The sequence below is a fragment of the Carcharhinus amblyrhynchos genome, chromosome 29 (assembly GCF_965287045.1).
Source record: "Carcharhinus amblyrhynchos chromosome 29, sCarAmb.v2.hapA, whole genome shotgun sequence".
Lineage (NCBI taxonomy): Eukaryota > Metazoa > Chordata > Chondrichthyes > Carcharhiniformes > Carcharhinidae > Carcharhinus > Carcharhinus amblyrhynchos.
The window spans coordinates 15,525,089-15,547,513 of record NC_137352.1 but is presented as its reverse complement, the minus strand read 5'-3'; the positions used below and the strand labels follow the sequence as shown (position 1 = coordinate 15,547,513).

General features: G+C 40.7%; 1 protein-coding gene across 1 annotated transcript in view; it reads right to left on the bottom strand.

Annotated features, from left to right (window-relative positions):
- LOC145359822 (uncharacterized) overlaps positions 1–22,425 on the bottom strand; it is a 114,755-nt gene that overhangs the window by 29,630 nt on the left and 62,700 nt on the right. Inside the window, exons 20-27 of the mRNA XM_080214605.1 lie at positions 17,902–18,028; positions 16,115–16,240; positions 14,472–14,573; positions 14,042–14,128; positions 11,759–11,826; positions 8,471–8,556; positions 6,846–6,883; positions 478–519 (exon numbers count right to left, since the gene is read on the bottom strand). Of these exons, the coding sequence (XP_080070731.1) occupies positions 478–519; positions 6,846–6,883; positions 8,471–8,556; positions 11,759–11,826; positions 14,042–14,128; positions 14,472–14,573; positions 16,115–16,240; positions 17,902–18,028 (676 nt within the window). The remainder of the gene's footprint in view (positions 1–477; positions 520–6,845; positions 6,884–8,470; positions 8,557–11,758; positions 11,827–14,041; positions 14,129–14,471; positions 14,574–16,114; positions 16,241–17,901; positions 18,029–22,425) is intronic.

The following is a 22,425-nucleotide window of genomic DNA, read 5'->3' as shown; positions in this document are numbered from 1 at the left end:
ATTATATCTATATTTAATCAATCCTTCACTAGGTATACTGTGTTACCATAGAAATTTAAGAGTAATTATCTGGTTAACCTACTTTCCACTTAAACTGACTTTTACATTTTTTTTATTAATTCGTGGGACATGAGCATTGCTGGCTGACCAGCATTTATTGCCCACCCTAGTTGCCTAAGGACAACTGAGAGTCAACCACGTTGCTGTGGCTCTGAGGTCACATGTAGGCCAGATCAAGTAAGGACGGCAATTTCCTTCTCTGAAGGACATTAGATGCGATTTTCCAACAATTAACAATGGTTTCACGGTCATCAATAAATTCTTCATTCCTGATGTTTTTTATTGAATCCAAATTCCATCATCTGCTGTGGCAGGATACAAATCCAGGTCCCCAGGACACTAGCTGAGTTAAATGTATCTAAATTAAATGCAGCTAAATTCTGTTTTGTCTAACTCTCAAGGGAATATTTTAAATACCTTTGCTTTCCCTTCCTTCTTTCTGGCTCCAACTGTTTCATCCTATTAGAAATTTAAAAATACAATTTAGCAAACTCAGAAGGGAAAAAAGACCAGATTAAAAAAATTAATGTACTCAAAACAGGACATTTTAAACAGCACCTGGGTTCAAACATGCAGTCAACTGAAATTGTATCAGCAAGTGCCCTAAAGCCATACACCAAACGTGAATGAACAATTGCAGGGGGAAAAATCCATCTGTGTAAGACATAGAACTGGCACTGAGGCTTTTCTTTTCCTCCAAGATTAATATTTATAATTGAAGTATGTTTATAACTCATGAGATTGCAGTAATACAGCAGCAGGGATTAAGGAACTAAGCAGACAAATTTATATTCAGTGAAGTGAATAATCTGATACTACAGAATACATGACTATCCAATATAAGGAAGGGCTTCCCTCAACCTTTATGAAACATTTTGCCTCTGACACACAAATCGAATCATTTGACATTCTATAGGGAAGAAAAAAATTTGATTGCACCATTTCCTTAATGCGGTCTATAATGTACACTCTAATGAATCAATAAAATCTACTTCCAGAGTTTTCACAGGGAATCTGTTCCACTGACTTATTCATGGAAATAACATTTCCACAGATATGCTTTGAATTTACCCTAGCTTCAAGGGCAGGTTATGTCCCTGGGTTCAACAGCTATGGGGCGATAACAGATGCAGGAAAGGATGTCCCGGGGCATGGTACAATGGGGAGACTATGCAGATGCTACGGCAACAGATAAATGAACACCGCTTGACAATCACCAGGCAGGAGTGTTCTTTTCCTGTTGGGGAACACTTCAGCAGTCACGGGCATTCAGTCTCTGATCTTCGGATAAGCATTCTCCGAGGCGGCCTTCACGACACACGATAACGCAGAATCGCTGAGCAGAAACTGATAGCCAGGTTCCGCCCATGAGGATGGACTCAACCAGAATCTTGGGTTCATGTCACACTGTCTGTAACCCCCATGACTTGCCTGGACCTGCAAAATCTCGCTAGCTGCTCTGGCTGGAGATAACACGCATCTCTTTAACCTGTGCTTAACGCTCTCTCCATTCACATTGTCTGTACCTTTAAGACTTGATTGCCTGTAAAGACTCGCATTCCAACCATTATCTTGTAAATTCAGTTTGTGTCTATATATGCCTTGTTTCTGAACACAACTCCCACTTACCTGATGAAGGGGCAGCGCTCTGAAAGCTTGTGGCTTGTGCTACCAAATAAACCTGTTGGACTTTAACCTGGTGTTGTGAGACTTCTTACTGTGATAAATTAGACCATAGTCCACATTATTTAGTCCTTTTAGAATCCTAAAAATAGCGCATGTATTTTTTTCTGGCAAGAACAGATGTAGCCCAATTTACATAGTCACTTCTTATAATCCAGTGATATATTCATGTGATCATATTTCTCTCTGTGACTTGACAACAATTCTGGTCTGATTGTGCTTTTTTTTTATTCATTCATGGGTTGTGGGTGTCACTGTGTGGGCCAACATTTACTGCCTCTTCCCAATTGCCCTTGAACTGAGTGGCTTGCTAGGCCATTTCAGAGGGCAGTTAACAGTCAACCATATTACTGTGCGTCTGGCAGATTTCCTTCCCTAAAGAACATTAACTAATGAACCATATGGGCTTTTCTGACAATTGACAACGGCTTCATGGTCAGTTTTTTTATTGAATTCAAATTACACAATTTGCTATGGTGGGATTCAAACCCAGGTCCCTAAATCATTAGCCTGCATCTCTGGTTGGTTAGTCCAGTGACAATACCACCATGCCACCCTCTCCCCTGAAACACCTTGGGATGTGTTGTTGCATTAAGAGCACTATAAAAAAGGTTGTTGAACTTCTTCCAAAGAGACAAAATAACAAATGTATGTAATTTAATAGTTTACAAACAGGAATATGTCAACAACATGCAGAATTGACAGTGAAAACTCTTACTTTACAGTTCTAGATTGACTTGGGCAGTTTACTGCTGCAATATTCTGTGTTGTCAAGAATTGTTTGCTACAAGTCCACAGACTGTTCTAGATAAAATTCTGAGATATAATCTACATTTAATTATAAGGTGGTCATCTCATAAAACATAAGAATCAGGAGGAGTAGGCCATTTGACCTCTTGAGCCTGCTCCGCCATTCAATAAGATCATGGCTTATCTTTTCAAGGATTTAGTTCCACTTACCTGCCCGCTCACCACAACCCTTAATTCCTTTACTGTTCAAAAATCTATCTATCCCTGCCTTAAAAACATTCAACGAGGTAGCCTCAACTGCTTCATTGGGCAGGGAATTCCACTGATTCAGAACCCTTTGGGTGAAAAAGTTCCTCCCAACTCACTTCTAAATCTGCTTCCCCTTATTTTGAGGCTATGTCCCCTAATTCTGGTTTCACCCGCCAGTGGAAGCAACCTCCCTGCTTCTTTCTTTCTTATTTCCTTCATAATTTTATACGTTTCTATAAGATTTCTCCTTCACTCTTCTAAATTCCAATGAGTATAGTTCCAATCTACTCAGTCTCTCCTCAAAGTCAACTCTCAACTCTGGAATCAACCTAGTGAATCCCCTCTGCAAACTCTCCAGTGCCAGTATATCCTTTCTCAAATAAAGAGATCAAACTGCACACCGTACTCCAGCTGTGGCCTCACCAGCACCTTATATAGCTGCAACATAATCTCCCTGTTTTAAAACTCCACCCCTCTAGCAATGAAGGAAAATGTTCCATTTGCCTTCTTAATAGCCTGCTGCACCTGCAAACCAACTTCCTGTGATTCATGTACAAGGACACACAGGTCCCTCTGCATAGCAGCATGCTGCAATTTTTTACCATTTAAATAACAGTCCATTTTGCTGTTATTCCTACCAAAATAGATGACCTCACATTTACCAACACTGCACTCCATCTGCCAAACCCTCGCCCACACACTTAAACTGTCTATATCCCTTTGCAGACATTCCGTGTCCTCTGCACACTTTGTTCTACCACTCATCTTAGTGTCATCTGCAAACTTTGGCACACTATACTTAGTCCCCAACTCCAAATCCTCTCATGAATAAAATGCGCGCTCATTTTCTCCAGTGTGCTCTGCCATGAGAGGAACAAGCGCAAAGAAATGCACTAAGATAGGAAAATCTTGTGCTCAGTGAACATTAGTTAATGTCTTTTTCCTGTGGATGAAATACACTCTATCTGGTAAACTGTAACTTAAAAATACAAATCTCAATTTGAAAGAAATGAATGAAAAAAAGCTGTCACAGTTAAAAGAAAAAGTTTTGAGAGTCCATAGGTCCAGCTCCCGAAGTTGTTAAACTCACATTGGCAGGAAATTCGCTATCTTATTTGAAAAAAAAGGGTTAAAACTGTCACTGTTTTGAGCATAAGGCTGAGGTTCATGTGAACTGACTAGCCCAACAAATAATGATACCAATTTACTTGGAATGAAATTTAAATTTCGAGTGGCTAAAGCTAAATGATTCTGTGGTCCATGCGCACTTCATTAAGTGAGAAATCACTAACTGCAACAAAATAGTAATCCTGATTCAGCAGCATTTAAAAATACAATAATATTGTTGGCTTGTTAAACCCAATTTTGCATAATTCTGGAATCCACGTCAGTAAACTAATTTCTCTGGACATCAACATTCATGTTTTGGATGGATTGTTTGTTGGATTGCAGCTAGTAGGCACAGCAGCTTTTGGAAATTCTGCAAATTTAACCTGGTTCTCTCAAGAGTGATCTTGTCAAATGGAACCTCTGATCAGTCAACCATCAGAGTCAGAATCGATTGACAAGGAATATCGAATGTACAACACTGAAAACCAAAATGAATACAAATCACATCTTTGTCAGCCAGAAAGTTAAAAGACTGCAATCCTCTGCTGAATCTTGTGAATAACCTACGTTATGCATGAGAACTACAAAGACTAAGCTAAGAGATCAATCAGCCTTTTGAGAGCACTACTCAATTTTCCTGAAGTCTGCTAAAGAATCTCAGTAGTCCCTTTATGGCAAACGATAGTTAGAAAAGTTTATATTGTAGCTTGATGGATATGCATAAAGGCACCCAGTGAGGTGAAGGCACCAGCAAAACTTGATGGTTAAAAGGGCTAACTGTGATCAGGCTGAGGTCTTTTGGGGCAGCAAAGAACAGGACGTGCAGCCACGGAACAAGCAAGGGAGCTGACTGGGCAACGGCTGTTGCTATACCTTGAAGAGAGTGACCAATCACAGATCCCTGTGTGTCTTGTTTCTGACAGAATTATGAGCCTTGACAGAGACACCACTGTTCAGCATTGTGACCAAAAAGACAGTGATTGATTAGTGCCTGTCCTGTGAGTACCTGGCAGGCAGCATGATCAGTGCCAGCAACATCTGTCAGAGACAGAGAGAGATTCAGAGACATCACCAGTAGGAATCCAGGATCAAGTACTGTAGAAGAAGCAGCAAGACCCCAAGTCTGGGACTCGGAGACATCAGAATAGGAAGGAATCTAATCGCTTCGTCATGGGTAGTACCTCAAAGCCCAAATCATGAGTTTGGATATTTTGTGAAGTTCTGAAACCCTTCGAATATTTTGCGTATAATGAAGTAGGTCAGAGATCAATTAATTTGTGTATAATAAAGTCAGTCAGAGATTAAATACTTTGCGTGTAACAAAGTTGATGCCTGGTGTACTGAAGCTTTGTAGTAGAGTTTGGTATTTTTATGGTAATTTAGTAGCGAACCATCAAGATTTATGCACAATAATTCGAGAGTTTGAGTGCCTTTGTCATGACATCAGTTGAGCTGAGTTTGAGGACAACAATACGGACTCGTACTCAACAAGTAGAAAGAACAACTAATAATTGAGGATTCCCTTTTGTGGGCAATCACTGTCTGTTCTGAGACAAAATTTTTTATCCTTCCTTATTTAACTATCCAACAGTATTATATGCTAATCTTTGTAATATCCCTTAGATGCATCTGCATTGGAGTGATCTCCAATCAAATGAAAGGCAATGGTTTGAAATCACCATGGCTGAGCAGTCTGCTAAAGCCAAAGGTTCACTTTTTCTATGGCACCTTGTGACACATACTGCAAAGGACTCAGGAGCATCTGAAAATATTTAATATTTTAAGGGGAAAGCAATTTTCTTTAGCATTAGATTTGTCAAACAGGATTCATAAAGGTCATTAACTGAATTGCATTTTGTCCTTATAGCCACAGTATTTAAATGGTTAGTCCAATTAAGTTTCTTGTCAATGGTAACCTTAGCATGTTGATCGTGGGCCACTGAATGTTTTCTGAGGAGTTGATGAACATTGGGCAATTACTCGCAAACGCCCCCTCTTCTGACCTTTTGATGGAAGGAAGGTCATTGATGAAGCAGCTGAAGACGGCTGGGCCTAGGACATTATCCTGAGGAACTCATGCAGTGATATTTTGGAATTGATATAATGGACCTCCAACAACCACAGCCATCTCTCTTTCTGCTGATTATGACTCCAACCAGGAGAGAGAATCTCACTGATTCCCACAGACTCCAGCTTTGATAGGGCTCCTTAATGCCAAACTCAGTTAACTGCTGCCTTTATGTCAAGGGCAGTCACTCTCACCTCACCTCTTTTGTCCATGTTTGAATCAAGGCTGTCAGGAGCTGAGTGACTCTGACGGAACCCAAACTGAGCATTAGAGAGTAGGCTATTGTTAAGCAAGAGCTCTCGATTGTCCTGTTGATGTCTTGAAAGGAAGAAAGAGAGGGAGAGACATTTAAGTAGTGAATTCTAAAGCTCACAATCTTGTCAGCTGAAGCCATGACCATCAAAGCACAGTGATTAAAAACAAGGTGCTCAACAGGTCACAGTATTCAGGGGATTGTGGGTCTAAAAAGGATCACAGAGATAGGGAGGAACCATAAAGGCATTTGGAAACAAGGATAAGAATTTAAAATCAAGACACAGTGTAGGTCAGTGAGGCTCAGGGATAATGATACTTGATGCAAGTTTGGACATGGAAACACAATGTTGAATAGCCTCAAGTTCACATCAATTAAGAGTGTACTGACATGCATAATACAATGCATGGACATGTCAACTAGTGCACTCACACAAGTACCTGACTACGAAACAAGTGCTTTCAAAAAAGCTGACTGTATGGAGAGAATATGCATGGCAACTGAGTGGACTTAAGATTGCTTGCAAAGAAATTTCATAGTGTGTCTGACTAATAGGACACACTGTCAAAGCATTAATTGTAACAATTCTTCAGCTGTTTAAACTTTCTTGCTGAGAAGCGAGAAAACAACGTTGAACTCTTGCAATTCAAAATAACAATATATTTACTGTACCTTCAGATCATTCTGGTCAGATTTTTTGTTTGAAATATCTGTGTTAAAAAGAAGAGTTCATAAGTCTGTCATGTTAACATTGCACTTTCTTGTGAGTACAGCAGAGCTATTAAGTACCAATCCTACAAGACTTCCTTTAAGGCTTTCAAAATAATTCATTTTTATTTTATATTTACCATTTTCCAAATTAACATTTTGGTACGCAAAGTCAGTTTTTAAAAAGATGCTGTGCAATTCTTCATAGAAATCACAGAAACCCTAAAACACAGAGAGAGGCCATTTGGCCCATCAACTTTGCACTGACCACAATCCCACCCAGGCCCTACCCTCATATCCCTACACGTTTTACCCACTCATCCCTCTAACCTATGCATCTCAGGACACTAAGGGGCGATTTTAGCATGGCCAACCAACCTAACCTGCACATCTTTGGACTGTAGGAGGAAACCGGAGCACCCGGAGGAAACCCACACAGACACGAGGAAAACGTGCAAACTCCACACAGACAGTGACCCAAGCCAGGAATGGAACCCAGGTCCCTCGAACTGTGAATTCTTATGATAAATATTAAAATCCAAGGCATTGAGAAATATGAATTGAGGCACTTAAAAAGCTCCATTTGCGCTGAATCTGAAGCTGACAATGACAGAAAACTGATATACGATCAAAGTTCAATACAGGTCTGCCAATTTAGAATCACAGAATTCTTACAGAGCAGAAAAAGACCACTGAGCCCATCAAGCCTGCACCGACAACAATCCCAATCCTGTAACCCCATATATTTACTCTGCTAAACTCCCTAACACTAAGAGGCAATTAAGCATGACCAATCGACCTAACATGCGCATCTCTGGACTTTGAATTAGTACCAATGTGTTGAGTGGTTTAACAGGATTGCTGCAGGTTATTCAAAAAGTCAAGTAATATCTTACATCTTACTTCTGAGGCCAGGAGAAATAGCAGGGCTTCACTTGCGCACACACATAAAACAAACTCTGATGACCCATTCAAGTCCCACGTCCCAAACATTCTTCTTGGCCTGACTTACTTACTGGTTCAATGTGGAAGCCAGCCAATTTCCTGTACTTCATACTTGGCAAGCAGCAGTGGTACCCATTTGACACTCTCAGCTTACTGATCATGGTCAAAGTGATGTGAAAGTGATTCAGTTCTTCTGATGCCAGCAGTGGGAAATCAGCCCCACTGTCTCTAAAGTTCCCTTTTTTGATCATCTTAAATTTGTGTCCTTGTGCGAACAATCTAATGCTTTTTAATCTCATCAGAAACTTCATGCAGGACACTAGGCTAACATTCAACTTTCTCAGTCCTACTGAAAAGTGGACTAACTACTTCAACGCTAATTATTACTCATTATTGTGGCACCATCCAATGAGCCTACCCTGATCTTTTCCAAACAGACAGAAATATATCAAATGTACGCTAACTGAAGCCTCAAGTAACAAAACTGGTTCTCATCGTTTCAATTGACTCAAAAAATTGAGCTCGTTCCAATAAGGAGACCTTTCTACAAATGCAATATTCTTATGAACCAAAATGCTCTAGTTAGAAAAAAGAATCATATAAGATGTTCTAACAGGGTTGTTGAAATCATCTAAACTACTCACCAGTTTGTTCCTGATGGATGTTAGATAGTCTTCCTGGATTTGGATGCTTCCTTTCTTTTTTTCTGGTAATTTTCTTCAAGTTGAAACTAATGGAAGGAAATACAATCTATATATATGTTTCAGATTCTTAAAATTCCTTAACTATGCACATACTGACTGGGCTCTAGAATTGTTGTAAGAAGCACTGTTTGAAAACTAAACAGCACTTTTATATCCAAGTTTATGTATTATAAAAACAAGTACCTGTTAACGATACAAAAGCCAAGCCCATAAAAATTTATCAGTCATCAACACTCAGGTTTAACTAATGGCATTTGTAGTGGAAACACTGCATTTTCTTTATACAATAAGATTTTATGAATTATATAGGGACAGCAATAGGCCATACAGTCCCTTGAGCCTGGTCTGCCATTTAATAAGGTCATGGTTGACTTGATTGTGGCCTCAACTTCACATACCTGTCAGTCCCCCTAACCCTTCACTCCTTTGTCTATCAAAAATCTATCCAACTAAGCTTTGAATAAATTCAGTGACCCATACTCCACTGTTTCCTGGGAAACAGAATTCCAAAGAATAAGGACACTCTGTCTTAAAAACAGAGGCCTTATTCTTAAACTATGTCCCCCATTTCATATCTCATCCTGTCATCCATTCCATCAAGTCCTCTCAGGATCACATGTGCAAAAGTTCTTCTTACCTTCAATGGGTACAGGCCCAACCTGTTCAACCTCTCTTGATAAGATGAGCCTTTGATTCCGGGAATGAGTCGAGTGAACCTTCTCTGAACTGCTAATATAATTGTAAAACTAAGGGGAACAATACTGCACACACCAATGTGATCTCACCAATGCCCTGCAGCTGCAGTACCATTTTCTTGCTTTTATATTCCATTCCACTGAAATAAACATCAGCATTTCATTTGTCTTCTTCATCTGTCAAATCTTTGCCTACTCATTTGATCAATCTATATTTCTTTGCAGATACTCTACTTCTTCTTGACAACTTGATTTTCTACCTATCTTGGTGTCATCAGCAAATTTAGCTACCATAAGATTGAACAAACTTGGATTGTTTTAATTGGCACATCGGAGGATGAGGTGGGACCTGATAGAGGTTTACAAGATTATGACAGGCTTGGATAGAGAGGTCAGAGTCTTTTTCCCAGGATCGAAGGGGGCATATTATCGGGGGCAAAGATTGCAAGTGAGAAGGGGTAAGTTTAAAAGCGATGCAAGGGGCAAAACAGCAGGTGGCGAATGCCTGGAATATACTGTTGGAGGTGGTGGTGGAAGTAGATTCTATAACAACGTTCAAGAGGCATCTGGATAGACACATGAATAGGCAGGGAGCAGAGGGATATGGACTACATAGAGGCAAGGAAATATTAGATTAGAGAGTGTGTCGACACAGAACTAGGTGGGCCGAAGGGCCTTTTCCTGCGCTGTATTGTTCTTTATTCTGTGAAAGTGCAAGACATGGAGAGATGACACTAAGCTGGGTGGCAGTGTGTGCTGCGAGGTGAATGCTAAGAGGCTTTAGGGTGACTTGGACAGGCTGAGTGAGTGGGCAAATACTATATAATATGGATAAAAATGTGAGGTTATCCATGTTGGTGGCAAAAACAAGAGGGAAGATTATTATATGAACAGTGGCAGTTTAGGAAAGGGGAAGTGCAACCTTACCTGGGTGTCATGGCGGAACAGTCACTGAAGATTGGCATTCAGGTATTGTAGAGGGTAAGAAAAGCTAATGGCATGCTGGCCTTCAAGGCAAGAGGATTTGAGTATAGGAGCAAGGATGTCTTGCTGCAATTATACAGAGTCTTGGTGAGGCCACATCTTGAATATTATTTTGGTCTCCTGGTCTGAGGAAGAACATTCTTACTATCAAGGGAGTCCAGCAAAGGATCACCAGACTGATTCCCAGAAATGGCAGAACTGACATATGAAGAGGGACTGGATCAACTGTATTCACTGGAATTTACAAGAATGAGAGGGGATCTCATAGAAACATATAAAATCCTGATGGAACTGTACAGGCTAGATGCGTGAAGAATATTTCCAATGTTGGGGAAGTCCAGAACTAGAGGTCACATTCTAAGAATAAGGGGTAAGTCATTCAGGATTAAGATGAGGAAGAATTTCTTCACTCAGAGAGATGTGAACCTGTGGAGTTCCTTGCCACAGAAAACTGTTGGGACTAGTTTGTTAGATATGTTCAAGCAGGAACTGGATGCGGCCCTTGTGGCTAAAAGGATCAGGGGATATTGGAGAGAAAGCGGGACTGGGATACTGAAAGCACATCATCAGCCATGGTCATATTGAATGGTGGTGCAGGCTTGAAGGGCCGTATAGCCTCCTCCTGAACCTATTTTCTATGTGTGTACGAGTAGAAGATTTGCCCTTAAGCAGATCACATTTGTAATGAGCTTTCCCATTGACAAAGTCTGACATAGGGATTTTCAGTAAGAAGTCTCACAACACCAGGTTAAAGTCCAACAGGTTTATTTGGTAGCAAAAGCCACTAGCTTCGTCAGGTGAGTGGAGAGAGCTTTAGTGGCTTTTGCTACCAAATAAACCTGTTGGACTTTAACCTGGTGTTGTGAGACTTCTTACTGTGTTTACCCCAGTCCAACGCCAGCACCTCTACATCATAGGAATTTTCAACATAATTTGAAACAGAACACTGCGATGATGCTGGACAGACATTTTAATATATAATTTAGAACTTGGACCAGAATTTTCTTCTGTACAGAATATGACAGGAGAAAAATAATTTCACAGTTCATTTCCGGCTAAGTCAAGAAAAATATATTCTGTGAAGGGAAGATAGGCACAATCTGCAATCTTGCAAATTACCTTTTCAGGTCAGACTGAAATTATGCAATACTTTAAGATTATATAAATATGGTAGACTGTACACTGCAGTACACCTGATAGGTCACTATTTTTTTTGTTCATACTTCCTTCTGTCTAGAGAATTTAGGCAGATAGACAGACACCTTCAAGCACAGAAACGTACCAACAGATTCAAGACCAGGCTTCTTCTCTACTGCTACCAGACTTTTGAATGGACCTACCTTGCATTAAGTTGATCTTTCTCTACATCCTAGCTATGACTGTAACACTACATTCTGCACGCTCTCCTTTCCTTCTCTATGAATGGTATGTTTTGTCTATATAGCACTCAAGAAACAATGCTTTTCACTGTATGTCAATACATGTGACAATAATAAATCAAATCAACGAGTGATAAGAAGAACTGAAACCAGTTAATTGTTGAACTTACCTGCTAGCAGATGCCTTGGTTTCTGCATTTTGGCTAACTTTATTTTCTTTTGATTTTGAACATTCAATCTGCAACAGATACAAGAAGAAAATGTAAACCTACAAAAATGGCTCTTAATTTATTCTTCTTGCAAAGTGGCACTTCCACATTTTTTACCCAGTTACCATCGCAGAAGTGTTAGCCATTATGTTTGCCACTTCCATTTAAAAGACTCAATGTTGGGGAATTCCAAACAGTTTGTTATAAGGTGAGACAGAGAAACTACACTTTGGATAGAATTTTACCATTTCGACCCATCCACTGGTGGGCAGAGGGCACCAGTAAAACTGCACGAGAGCCGAGAAATCAGGATCATGCCAAATTTCTCAGCTCCCATGTCGAAATTTGCTGATGACACCAAGATTGGTGGAACGGCAAATTGCGCAGAGGGTGTGGAGAGTCTGCAGAAGGATCTAGATAGGCTGGGCGAATGGGCCAGGAAATGGCAAATGGAATTTAATGTTGGCAACTGTGAGGTGGTCCACTTTGGTAGGAATAATGGTAGGAAGGACTATTACTTACATGGCGAAAAACTGCAGCAGGCGACAGTGCAGAGGGACCTCGGGGTCCTTGTGCACGAGTCGCAAAAACCCAGCCTGCAGGTGCAGCAGGTGGTCAGGAAGGCAAATGGGATGCTGGCCTTCATAGCGAGGGGGATTGAATATAAAAGTAGGGAGGTCTTGCTGCAGCTGTATAGGGCATTGGTGAGGCCGCAGCTGGAGTACTGTGTGCAGTTTTGGTCGCCGCACTTACGCAAGGATATTTTGGCCTTGGAGGGAGTGCAGAGGAGGTTTACTAGGCTGATACTGGAGTTGAGGGGGTTGAGCTATGAGGAGAGGCTGAATAAACTAGGCTTGTACTCGTTAGAGTTTAGAAGAATGAGGGGAGATCTCATTGAGACGTATAAGATGATGAATGGGATGGATAGGATAGAGGTGGAGAGACTCTTCCCGCTCAGAAAGGACAGTAGGACTAGGGGGCACAGCCTCAAGATAAAGGGGGGGCGGTTCAGAACGGAGTTGAGGAGGAACTTCTTCACTCAAAGGGTGGTGAATCTCTGGAATTCTCTGCCCGTTGAGGTGGTGGAGGCTGCCTCGCTAAATATTTTTAAGACGCAGGTTGATGGGTTTTTGAAAAGCGAGGGGATTAAGGGTTATGGGGAGAGGGTGGGAATGTGGAACTGAGTCACGACAGATCAGCCATGATCTTATTGAATGGCGGGGCAGGCTCGAAAGGCTGGATGGCCTACTCCTGCTCCCATTTCTTATGTTCTTATAGAACTGGATTTCTGGTGTGGTGGACCTCTCGCCCATTTCTGGAGAGATGCTGAATAATTTATTGAAGTATATTTAAATGTGAATTTGCATGTGTTTAGTGAGTCGAGCGCTCAATCATCCGAGCCCACTTGTCTTTATTGCTTCGCTGGGAGAGCTTCTCTCCAGCGAGGAAAACTACTGCCCATGAAGGGGAAACAGTCATATTGCTCTCGCTGGTAGAACTGGAGGCCATTGCTGCAGATAGTTGGTGGAGGGATGAAGGGGCCCATGCTACCGTTCTGCCTGCGATTGGTGGTGGTGAGTGGCGATTGGTTTGGGTGGCAGGGGCTACAATTTCAGGCAGTGTAAGGCTCATAATTGGCCACAGGCCCCCACAATGGGGTGGGGAATGGTTCAGGCTGGCTGCAGCAGCAGAGATCTCACAGTGCTCTCTCTGTCAGCCCAATGCAGTTGGAGTTGCGCATGTGCAGACAGTGAAGTCTGCACATGCACAATAGCTCCCTCTGCTGCTGGCTGGCTGAAGCCCCACCCACAGCCTGTAGTAGCTAGAAACAATCTAGCCCACTTTTTTCATGCGGTGTGCACAAGAATGGGTGTAAAAACTCACCCAAAATACGGATCTGCAGCTCTTCCATTTTCACACTAGCTGAACACTTAGAATTTTTCTCGTAAAATTCTGCCCTGTATTTCAGAATTCTGCCATTCATCAGATAAGAGTGAACAAATAACAATTAAACGAATGAGCCCACCATAACGCTGCAATAAAATGTTTTGTACAGAAGTTTGATCAGAAGTATCTACCCATCTGTTGTGTTCTGTTCAGGTGGTTTCTTGGAAGTCTTTTGTTTTACATTTGTCAAAATTCAAACCGTACTGCACACTTCATAGTAACAACTGCTCCACAGTTGCAAATACTAAATGGCAGTTTAAAACAGTTATGGACAAATAAGCTTAAAATATGACTTACTGTCTTTTGCCGTGAGTCCTGAAAAATGTCCACTTTCCAGATGCATCCTGTACAGTCTGGTGTAAGGCAATCTAAACCCATAATTTCCTGCAATAGTTCAAAAAAAGTGTCAAAAGTGGAAAAATGTGCAACACGAATCTGATTCAATTATTACATTACATCAAGAAATAAAAGTATCTTCAATATTTTAAACTAAAGGAATCTGCATTGTCAGTCTTACTGCTGTCGCAACTGTGGTTAAACAAACCGGCAGGGTAGATGTACTCTTAGATACTCAGAATCAATTCTAATCACCGTTGCATTTAATTGAATATATTTGTTTAAAATAAATAATCACTGTATGAAATACATGATACGTTGCAAGTACATTTGTCAGAACACTATTTCCAAATAACCTCAAAAAGCATACAATAAATATTATAATACAAACCTTTTCTACTTTATCTTCGAGTTCTTTAATTTTGCAGCGTTTCCAGCAATACAAATGGTATTCAATGTGACAATTGTAGCTGCAGTGCACTCGAGTAAACCCCTGCAGATACAGAAAGGTGAGCCTATAACTTCTACAACCTTTAGAAAAATAACTGAACTTAATCTGATAGTATGAGAAGGATAATTCAAGTAACGAATTGAAATATTAATTAAAGAAATAATTATAGAAATAACCTGGACATAACAGCAATAGAGAATGTTGAAACAGAGTATACAAGTTAAAATATAATGATCGGGAGAAACTGCAGTTTACTGGTTCAGTAAATTGAGAACTTCTTCTTCACGTTCAGCTGTTCAAACCTCTTCCCCTCTTGGCTTCATCACAAGTTATTTGTAATTTTGGCAGGCAGTGTGGGAAATAGATAACTCAAACAGACACAGGAGATACTAACTGTCCAGGGTTAAGGCTCATTGTTGAAGTGGTGTAGTAAAGGTTTCAACTAAGATCTGATTTGATCTCATATTACACGACAGGAACGCTGCATGCCAAAAGAAGAAAAATACTGTTCCTTTCCAAGATACCTTGATAAGCTTAAAAAACTACAAATGGCTCCAAAAGATAAACATATCATGCAGTATAACAAAGAACCACACCATCCCTGATGTGTGCTCAGTCTGTTGGAAGTGCCAAAGGTAGAGCCTGAATATCCCATGTATTAAGCAACTACAGTTGCTTTTACCCAAGCAATTATCAATTGCTGAACATCCTGTTAAGTGTGCTTATTCAGGAAGCGGGTGAAGATTTATTATTTAGCTGTGATATCCTCCATGCCCGAGCTGCTTTCATGTGGAAAATAGTGATTATGGCAGGGTGCTTGAGGACTAGCAATATCCAAGGAAAAGTAAAGCTATAGGTGTGACAAGCAAACTAAATGCAATTTGCCATTGTTGTATTCTGTTTCAAATGTCAAGGCGGAGGTGAGAGAAGGTGAAAATCTTGGATTGGCATTGAAGATTATCAGATCCATTTCTGAAGTTGGCTCAGGATTTTCTTCACAAGGAACACACAATGCGTAATGACATTGCTCTACCACATAGATGAAGAATGAAGCAACTGTCAAAACTTCATCTAGAATTGTAAACTATTCTCTTGAAGATTTAGTTCAAAACAATTGTGAGCATTTGCTTTCAGATGCCAAAACTTCAATTTATTAGAATTACAAAAATATTAACTAATCTAAATTAATATTTGAGTCCATTGCTCTTTTTAACAAAATAATGGAGAAAACGATTCTAGGCTTTAGTACTTCAATATTACAAATTAACAACAGAATAAACCTAATACAATGTTCAAGATACTCACTCATTTGAAGGTCTACTCAACAGGTATTGGTATTTCATCCTCGTATTACAAAACGCAAAATATCATCCCAGAAACAGCAGATTAGAGCACAGAATTTCTTACTGTCTTGCAATGAAATGTTAAATTTTCTCTCTCTGCATTGCTACCAAACTTGCTGTGAATTTCGAGCATTTTCTGTTTTTGTTTCCAATTCTTCTGCTCAGTTTTTTTTAAACAGTTCAACTGATGCAAGTTTATTACATACACGTGCAAAATGTGCGTAAGTAAAATAATCTTACCTTAAAGTCAGGATCTGATTTATAAATGTCACGTTTGTTGTGGTGGGTATAACAGAACTGATAATGGCACACAGCATCAGGCCGTGGGGGGCACAAGCACTCTTTAAGAAGGGACTTCAACAACTCCTAGGTTAAAACATTGTGCAATAATTCAGAACATAAAACTAAAACCAACCAACTTGATTATAAACTTTAAAAGTACATCAAAAATTCAATAAACTCTGAAGGAAGTTCCCACACAAAGGGTTGGTGTAACTCATCAGCATTGCAAATACCCGTGCTTAAATATGCCAACTCAGTATTCAGCAGCTTATTTAGAACAGTCACGTGACAAATACTTTAACAATATCTGATATTATGTATAATCAAAACTATTCCAGTTGTGACAAATAATTTAATACTTTATTTTGTTTATTTTCTTATGGGATGTGAAAACTGGCAAGACCAGCATTTGCTACCCATCCCTAATTGCCTCTGAACTGAGTAGCTTGCTGGGCCATGTCAGAGGGCAGTTGTGAGTCAACCACAATGTTGTGGGTCTGAAGTAACGTGTAGGCCAGACCAGGTAAGAACCCTTCCCTAATATCAGTGACCCAGGTGATTACCATTACTGGGGTGAGCCTACAAATTGCAGATTTTATTAACTAATCGAATTTAAATTTCATCAGCTGCAGTGGGGGATTCGAAACCCTGTTCCCACAGCATTAACCTGGGTCTCTCTGGATTACTAGTCCATTTACATTACCACCACCTCCCCACCTACATTGGCTTTCACTCCAATCCATAATATTTTGTTCCAAATGTTTTGAAATATCACAAAGCAAGATTTGAACCGGAAATTAAGTCAGGGGTGATGGCAGAGATGTTATGCTTGGTTTCTGACTCACTGCAGTCTTGGTCACCATCCAGTGACCTCTGCTTACCTCCCTAACAATACAATTGAGAGTATCCACATGTCAGTGCAAACTTGATGGGCCAAAGGGCCCTTTCTGCACTGCATGGCTCTAAATGTAAATACAAGAAGAACATGAAGATTATCTACTTTCATATTTTACTGCATTCCTTGCGTTGACAAACAGTTGTCTCCTCTACATCTGTGCACAGAGCTCTTAATTTTATTGGTTTAACCATCTTACTATAAATTTGGAGCTTCATTACCTTGCTGATTCTGATTAATCAACAATCACCCCATCCTCCGAACATACATCAACATCCAGCTTCCCAATGCCTTAAATTTAAATCTTTTATCTTCATGAAATCTTCACATCTTCATGATCTTGCCCCTCCCTATCTCTGAAATTTCCTCCTATCTTACACCATTTCCTGAACACACTGTTCGTTTCATCTCAGTTTTTGGCTTCAGAGCCTCTCCTACTATTTGACCCAGTATTACCAGTCCCGCCTTCAGCTATCTTGGCTCTTGGAAATCATCCATTTTTGAACCTTTAAGAACCTCCTCAAAACTTACTTATTCAGTCAAGTTTTTGATCACCTGTTTCAATACCTACATCTTTGTTTTGGTATCCATTTTATGAAATAAATATTTATTCACAGGGCCTTTCATTGCAGTTTGTTTCTCAATTTGATTCACGGGTTAAGGTTACCTGATCCATAACGATGAATTTTTAACCATACTGCTTAAAAACAAAAAAAACTTTTATATCAATAACACACTATCATCCCATACACAGTCAGTTTAGTTTCATAACAGAAGGGGCTAATGGTTGGATTTGTATCAAACAATCACTTTCAAATTAAATGTAAAATGCACAATTTTATTTCCTTACTTTCAGTACTCCGTCCCGAGTTTCTTCAATTACTGTATCTGTGCCCGGCCAGGTTCGCAGTCCTGGAACTAAATTACTCTCAACCAGTGTAAGAGACTTCTCTAAAGTTGTCCTAGCTTCTTTATATCTGGAAAGAGAAAAAAGTGCAAATTATCATTTTTTTCCCTACTTGTACTTTTGGATAATTCTTAATTATGATTGGTGTTGATATGTTAATTATGATTGGTGTCTTAGTCATATCCACTAGAGAAAACTGCCAACCAGAAATGGCAGAATCAGGTAGTAATTTAGTTCTTCAGTTTTTCAAATTCATTGTACAGATTCAGTAGATTGGTAAACCTCAGCAGCTACTGAAGCGGAAATCCTATCCCTCCATCACAAAATCTGAAGCTAAGTAAGTGATGCCTTTATCACTTTTTCTGTTCATCGGAATAAAGAATAAACTATAAAACTGACTATCCTATGCATTTGAAAATAAAACAGAAGCTATCTTTACATAATGAGGAACTGGGTAGTTCATTTTAGTATTTATTCACAGAAGATCACACATTTTACAATGGTTTTGTGCTAGACAGAAACATTTGCAATCCTGTAGTTTTTATCATCCTCAACATAAGTGACAAGTATTCATATGATTTATGAAGGCCAATAAATGATTAAGGATCTCTTACCAACTGTGGACAGTTAATTAGTGCAGCTGTGCTTCAGCACAAGTGAACAGATGGTGCTTGATCCAAAGGTAAGATTCTTCCCCATATGCATTCTATTACCACTTCCTGCGACCTTTATGCAAAGTCCATCTCCCACTTTCTACTGCCAACATCTATTCCAGGCCTTTACCTTAGGGGAAAATTTCAAACATTCTTGCAAATAGCCTCCCTATCACAACATTACTCAAATGACAATGTGTTTCAAATGAGTGTCTACATCTTGCCCTGCACATTCCAAATATCTCCATTCTTGCCGGTTCCCCATGGCTAGTTGATTGACTTCAAGATCCTTCCCTATTACTCATTACACCTCTTCCAATCAATTCCAACCATCTCCCCTCCACATTGGTAGATGTTTTTTTCAGCCATCTTAGCTGCTCACCGACATTCTGCTTGCAACTGGGCCCAAACCCAATGCCTTCTACAGTCTCTGTAAAAACAGACATCGTCAGCGGTACCTTCGGCCTCCTCTTGATCTTCCATTCTGCTCATTATAAAAGTTTCTTCAACCTGTAAAGCACTGATTGATACCTTTATGAGACTCCTTTAATGCATTATTGAACAAATGTTTTGACAATGAACCACATAAAAGTGACATTAGGCCAGATGACCAGACGTTTGGACAAAGAAATGGGTTTTATCCGGCTATTTGCACATGACGGTCCTTGTCTGGTTACAATCAGATTTATCCTGTCACAGCCAGAGAAACAACCGCGATTGCTTCTGTTCCCATTCCAGCTCAGTTACTCTGGAATCTCCCTACCTCCTGGGTGGTCTCCCATTTCCCATCAACGTGTCCTCAGAGACATCATTAGAAAACACAACATCAGGTTCCACACGTATGCAGCTGACATCAAACTTCACCCTTTTTTAATGCTATTTGTGGTGAAAGATTGGAGTGCTGATTTATAACATTCTAACAACAGATCCTGATGCTCAGTAACGTCACAGATCTGACCATTTGAGGCTCAGCACATGATTTATTCACAATATCTCCAACTGGTTCCCATGAAGTTACATTATTCACCCCTAAAGTCAACTTTCGAAGAGATTGTATTACTTAAAATTGAATAGCCTGGTTCTTCATAAAGCTGAACCTCATCCAATATTAAAATGGAAAAGACTGACCAAAACTCAAAACTACTAAGCGTGTATATCTGTCTTTAAAGATCTGTAGTATATTACAAATATCCCATCAATTTATGGTTTGATTAACACTTCTCTACAAAGAGAGGATACCCTCACATCAAACTACAAATAGACAACAAATGCATTTCAAGATCACGGTCCCATAGAACACAGAGCAGTATAGCACAGTACAGGCCTTTCGGCCCTCCATGTCGTGCCGAGCCATGTCCAAACCCAAGATCAAGCTATCCCACTCTCTATCATTCTGGTGTGCTCCACGTGCAAATCCAATAACTGATTGAAAGCTCCTAAAGTTTCCGACTCCACTATCACAACAGGCAGTGCATTCCACACCCCAGACATTCTGAGTAAAGAATCTACCTCGGACATCCTTCCTACATCTCCCACCATGAACCTTATAGATATGCCCCCTAGTAACAGCTACATCCACCCAAGGAAACAGTCTCTGTATATCCACTCTACCTATCCCCCTCATCATCTTATAAACCTCTATTAAGTCACCTCTCATCCTCCTCCGCTCCAAAGAGAAAAGTCATAAGAAATAAGAAATAGGAGCAGGAGTAGGCCATCCAGCCCTTCGAGCCTGCCCCGCCATTCAATAAGATCATGGCTGATCTGTCGCTGCTCAGTTCCACTTTCCCGCCCTCTCCCCATAACCCTTAATCCCCTCTCTTATCAAAAACCCATCAACCCACATCTTAAAAATATTTAGCGAGGCAGCCTCCACCACTTCAACGGGCAGAGAATTCCAGAGATTCACCACCCTTTGAGTGAAGAAGTTCCTCCTCAACTCTGTTCTAAACCGCCCCCCTTTTATCTTGAGGCTGTGCCCCCTAGTCCTACTGTCTTTTTTGAGCGGGAAGAGTCTTTCCACCTCTATCCTATCCATCCCATTCATCATCTTATACGTCTCAATGAGATCTCCCCTCATTCTTCTAAACTCTAACGAGTACAAGCCCAGTTTATTCAGCCTCTCCTCATAGCTCAACCCCCTCAACTCTGGTATCAGCCTAGTAAACCTCCTCTGCACTCCCTCCAAGGCCAAAATATCTTTGCGCAGGTGCGGCGCCCAAAACTGCACACAGTACTCCAGCTGCGGCCTCACCAATGCCCTATACAGCTGCAGCAAGACCTCCCTACTTTTATATTCAATCCCCCTCGCTATGAAGGCCAGCATCCCATTCGCCTTCCTGACCACCTGCTGCACCTGCAAGCTGGGTTTTTGCGACTCAGGCACAAGTCCCAGCTTCCTCAACCTTTCCTCATAAGACCTATCCTCCAAACCAGGCAGCATCCTGGTAAGTCTCCTCTGCACTCTCTCCAATGCTTCCAAATCCATCTTATAGTGAGCTGACCAGAACTGCACACAATATCCCAAATGTGGTCTCAACAAGGTCCTGTATAGTTGCAGCATAACCCCATGGCTCTTAAACTCAAACCCCCTGTTAATAAACACTAACACACTATAAGCCTTCTTCACAGCTCTATCCACTTGAGTGGCAACCTCCCACAGATCTGTGCATATGAACCCCAAGATCTCTCTGATCCTCCACATTCCTCTGAACCCTGCCGTTGACTCTGTAGTCTGCATTCAAGTTTGTCCTACCAAAATGAATTACCTTGCACTCATCAGGGTTAAACTCCACCTGCCACTTTTCTGCCCAGCGTTGCATCCTATCAATGTCTTTTTGCAGCCTACAAAAGCCCTCCACCTCATCCACTACTCCACCATTCTTGGTGTCATCGGCAAATTTACTAACCCACCCTTCAGCCTCCTCTTCCAAGTCGTTGAGAAAAATCACAATAGCAGAGGACCCAGCACTGACCCCTGTGGTACACTGCTGGTAACTGGCCTCCAGTCTGAAAATTTTCCCTCCACCATCACTCTCTGTCTTCTCTGAGACAGCCAGTTACTTATCCAATCTCCCTTCTAAAGGCCAAATTTCCTTCTATCCGCACTTTCTTCATGAGCCTACCATGGAGAACCTTATCAAACGCCTTACTAAAATCCATGTATATGACATCAACTGCTCTACCTTCGTCTACACACTTAGTTACCTCCTCAAAGAATTCAATCAAATTTATGAGGCAGGACTTATCCCTCACAAAACTGTGCTGATTATCCCGGATTAAACGGCATTTTTCCAAATGGTCATAAATCTTGTCTCTCAAGACCCTTCCCATTAACATACCGACCACTGAAGTAAGAGTAACTGGCCTATAATTACCAGGGTTATTCCTATTTCCTTTCTTGAAGAGAGGAACGACATTTGCTACTCGCCAGTCCTCTGGCACAATACCCGTGGACAGTGAGGACCCAAAGTTCAAAGCTAAAGGCTCCGCAATCTCACCCCTTGCTTCCCAAAGTATCCTAGGATATATCCCATCTGGCACAGGGGACTTATCGGCCCTCAGGTTTTTCAAAATTGCAAATACATCTTCCCTCAGAACATCTACCTCCTCCATACTATCAGCCTGTATCTCACACACATCCTCAAAAACATGGCCCCTCTCCTTAGCGAACACTGAAGAAAAGTATTCATTTAATGCCTCACCTATCTCTTCTGACTCCATGCACAAGTTCCTACTACTATCCTTGACTGGCCCTAACCTCACCCTAATCATTCTTTTATTTCTCACATAAGAGTAAAAAGCTTTGGGGTTT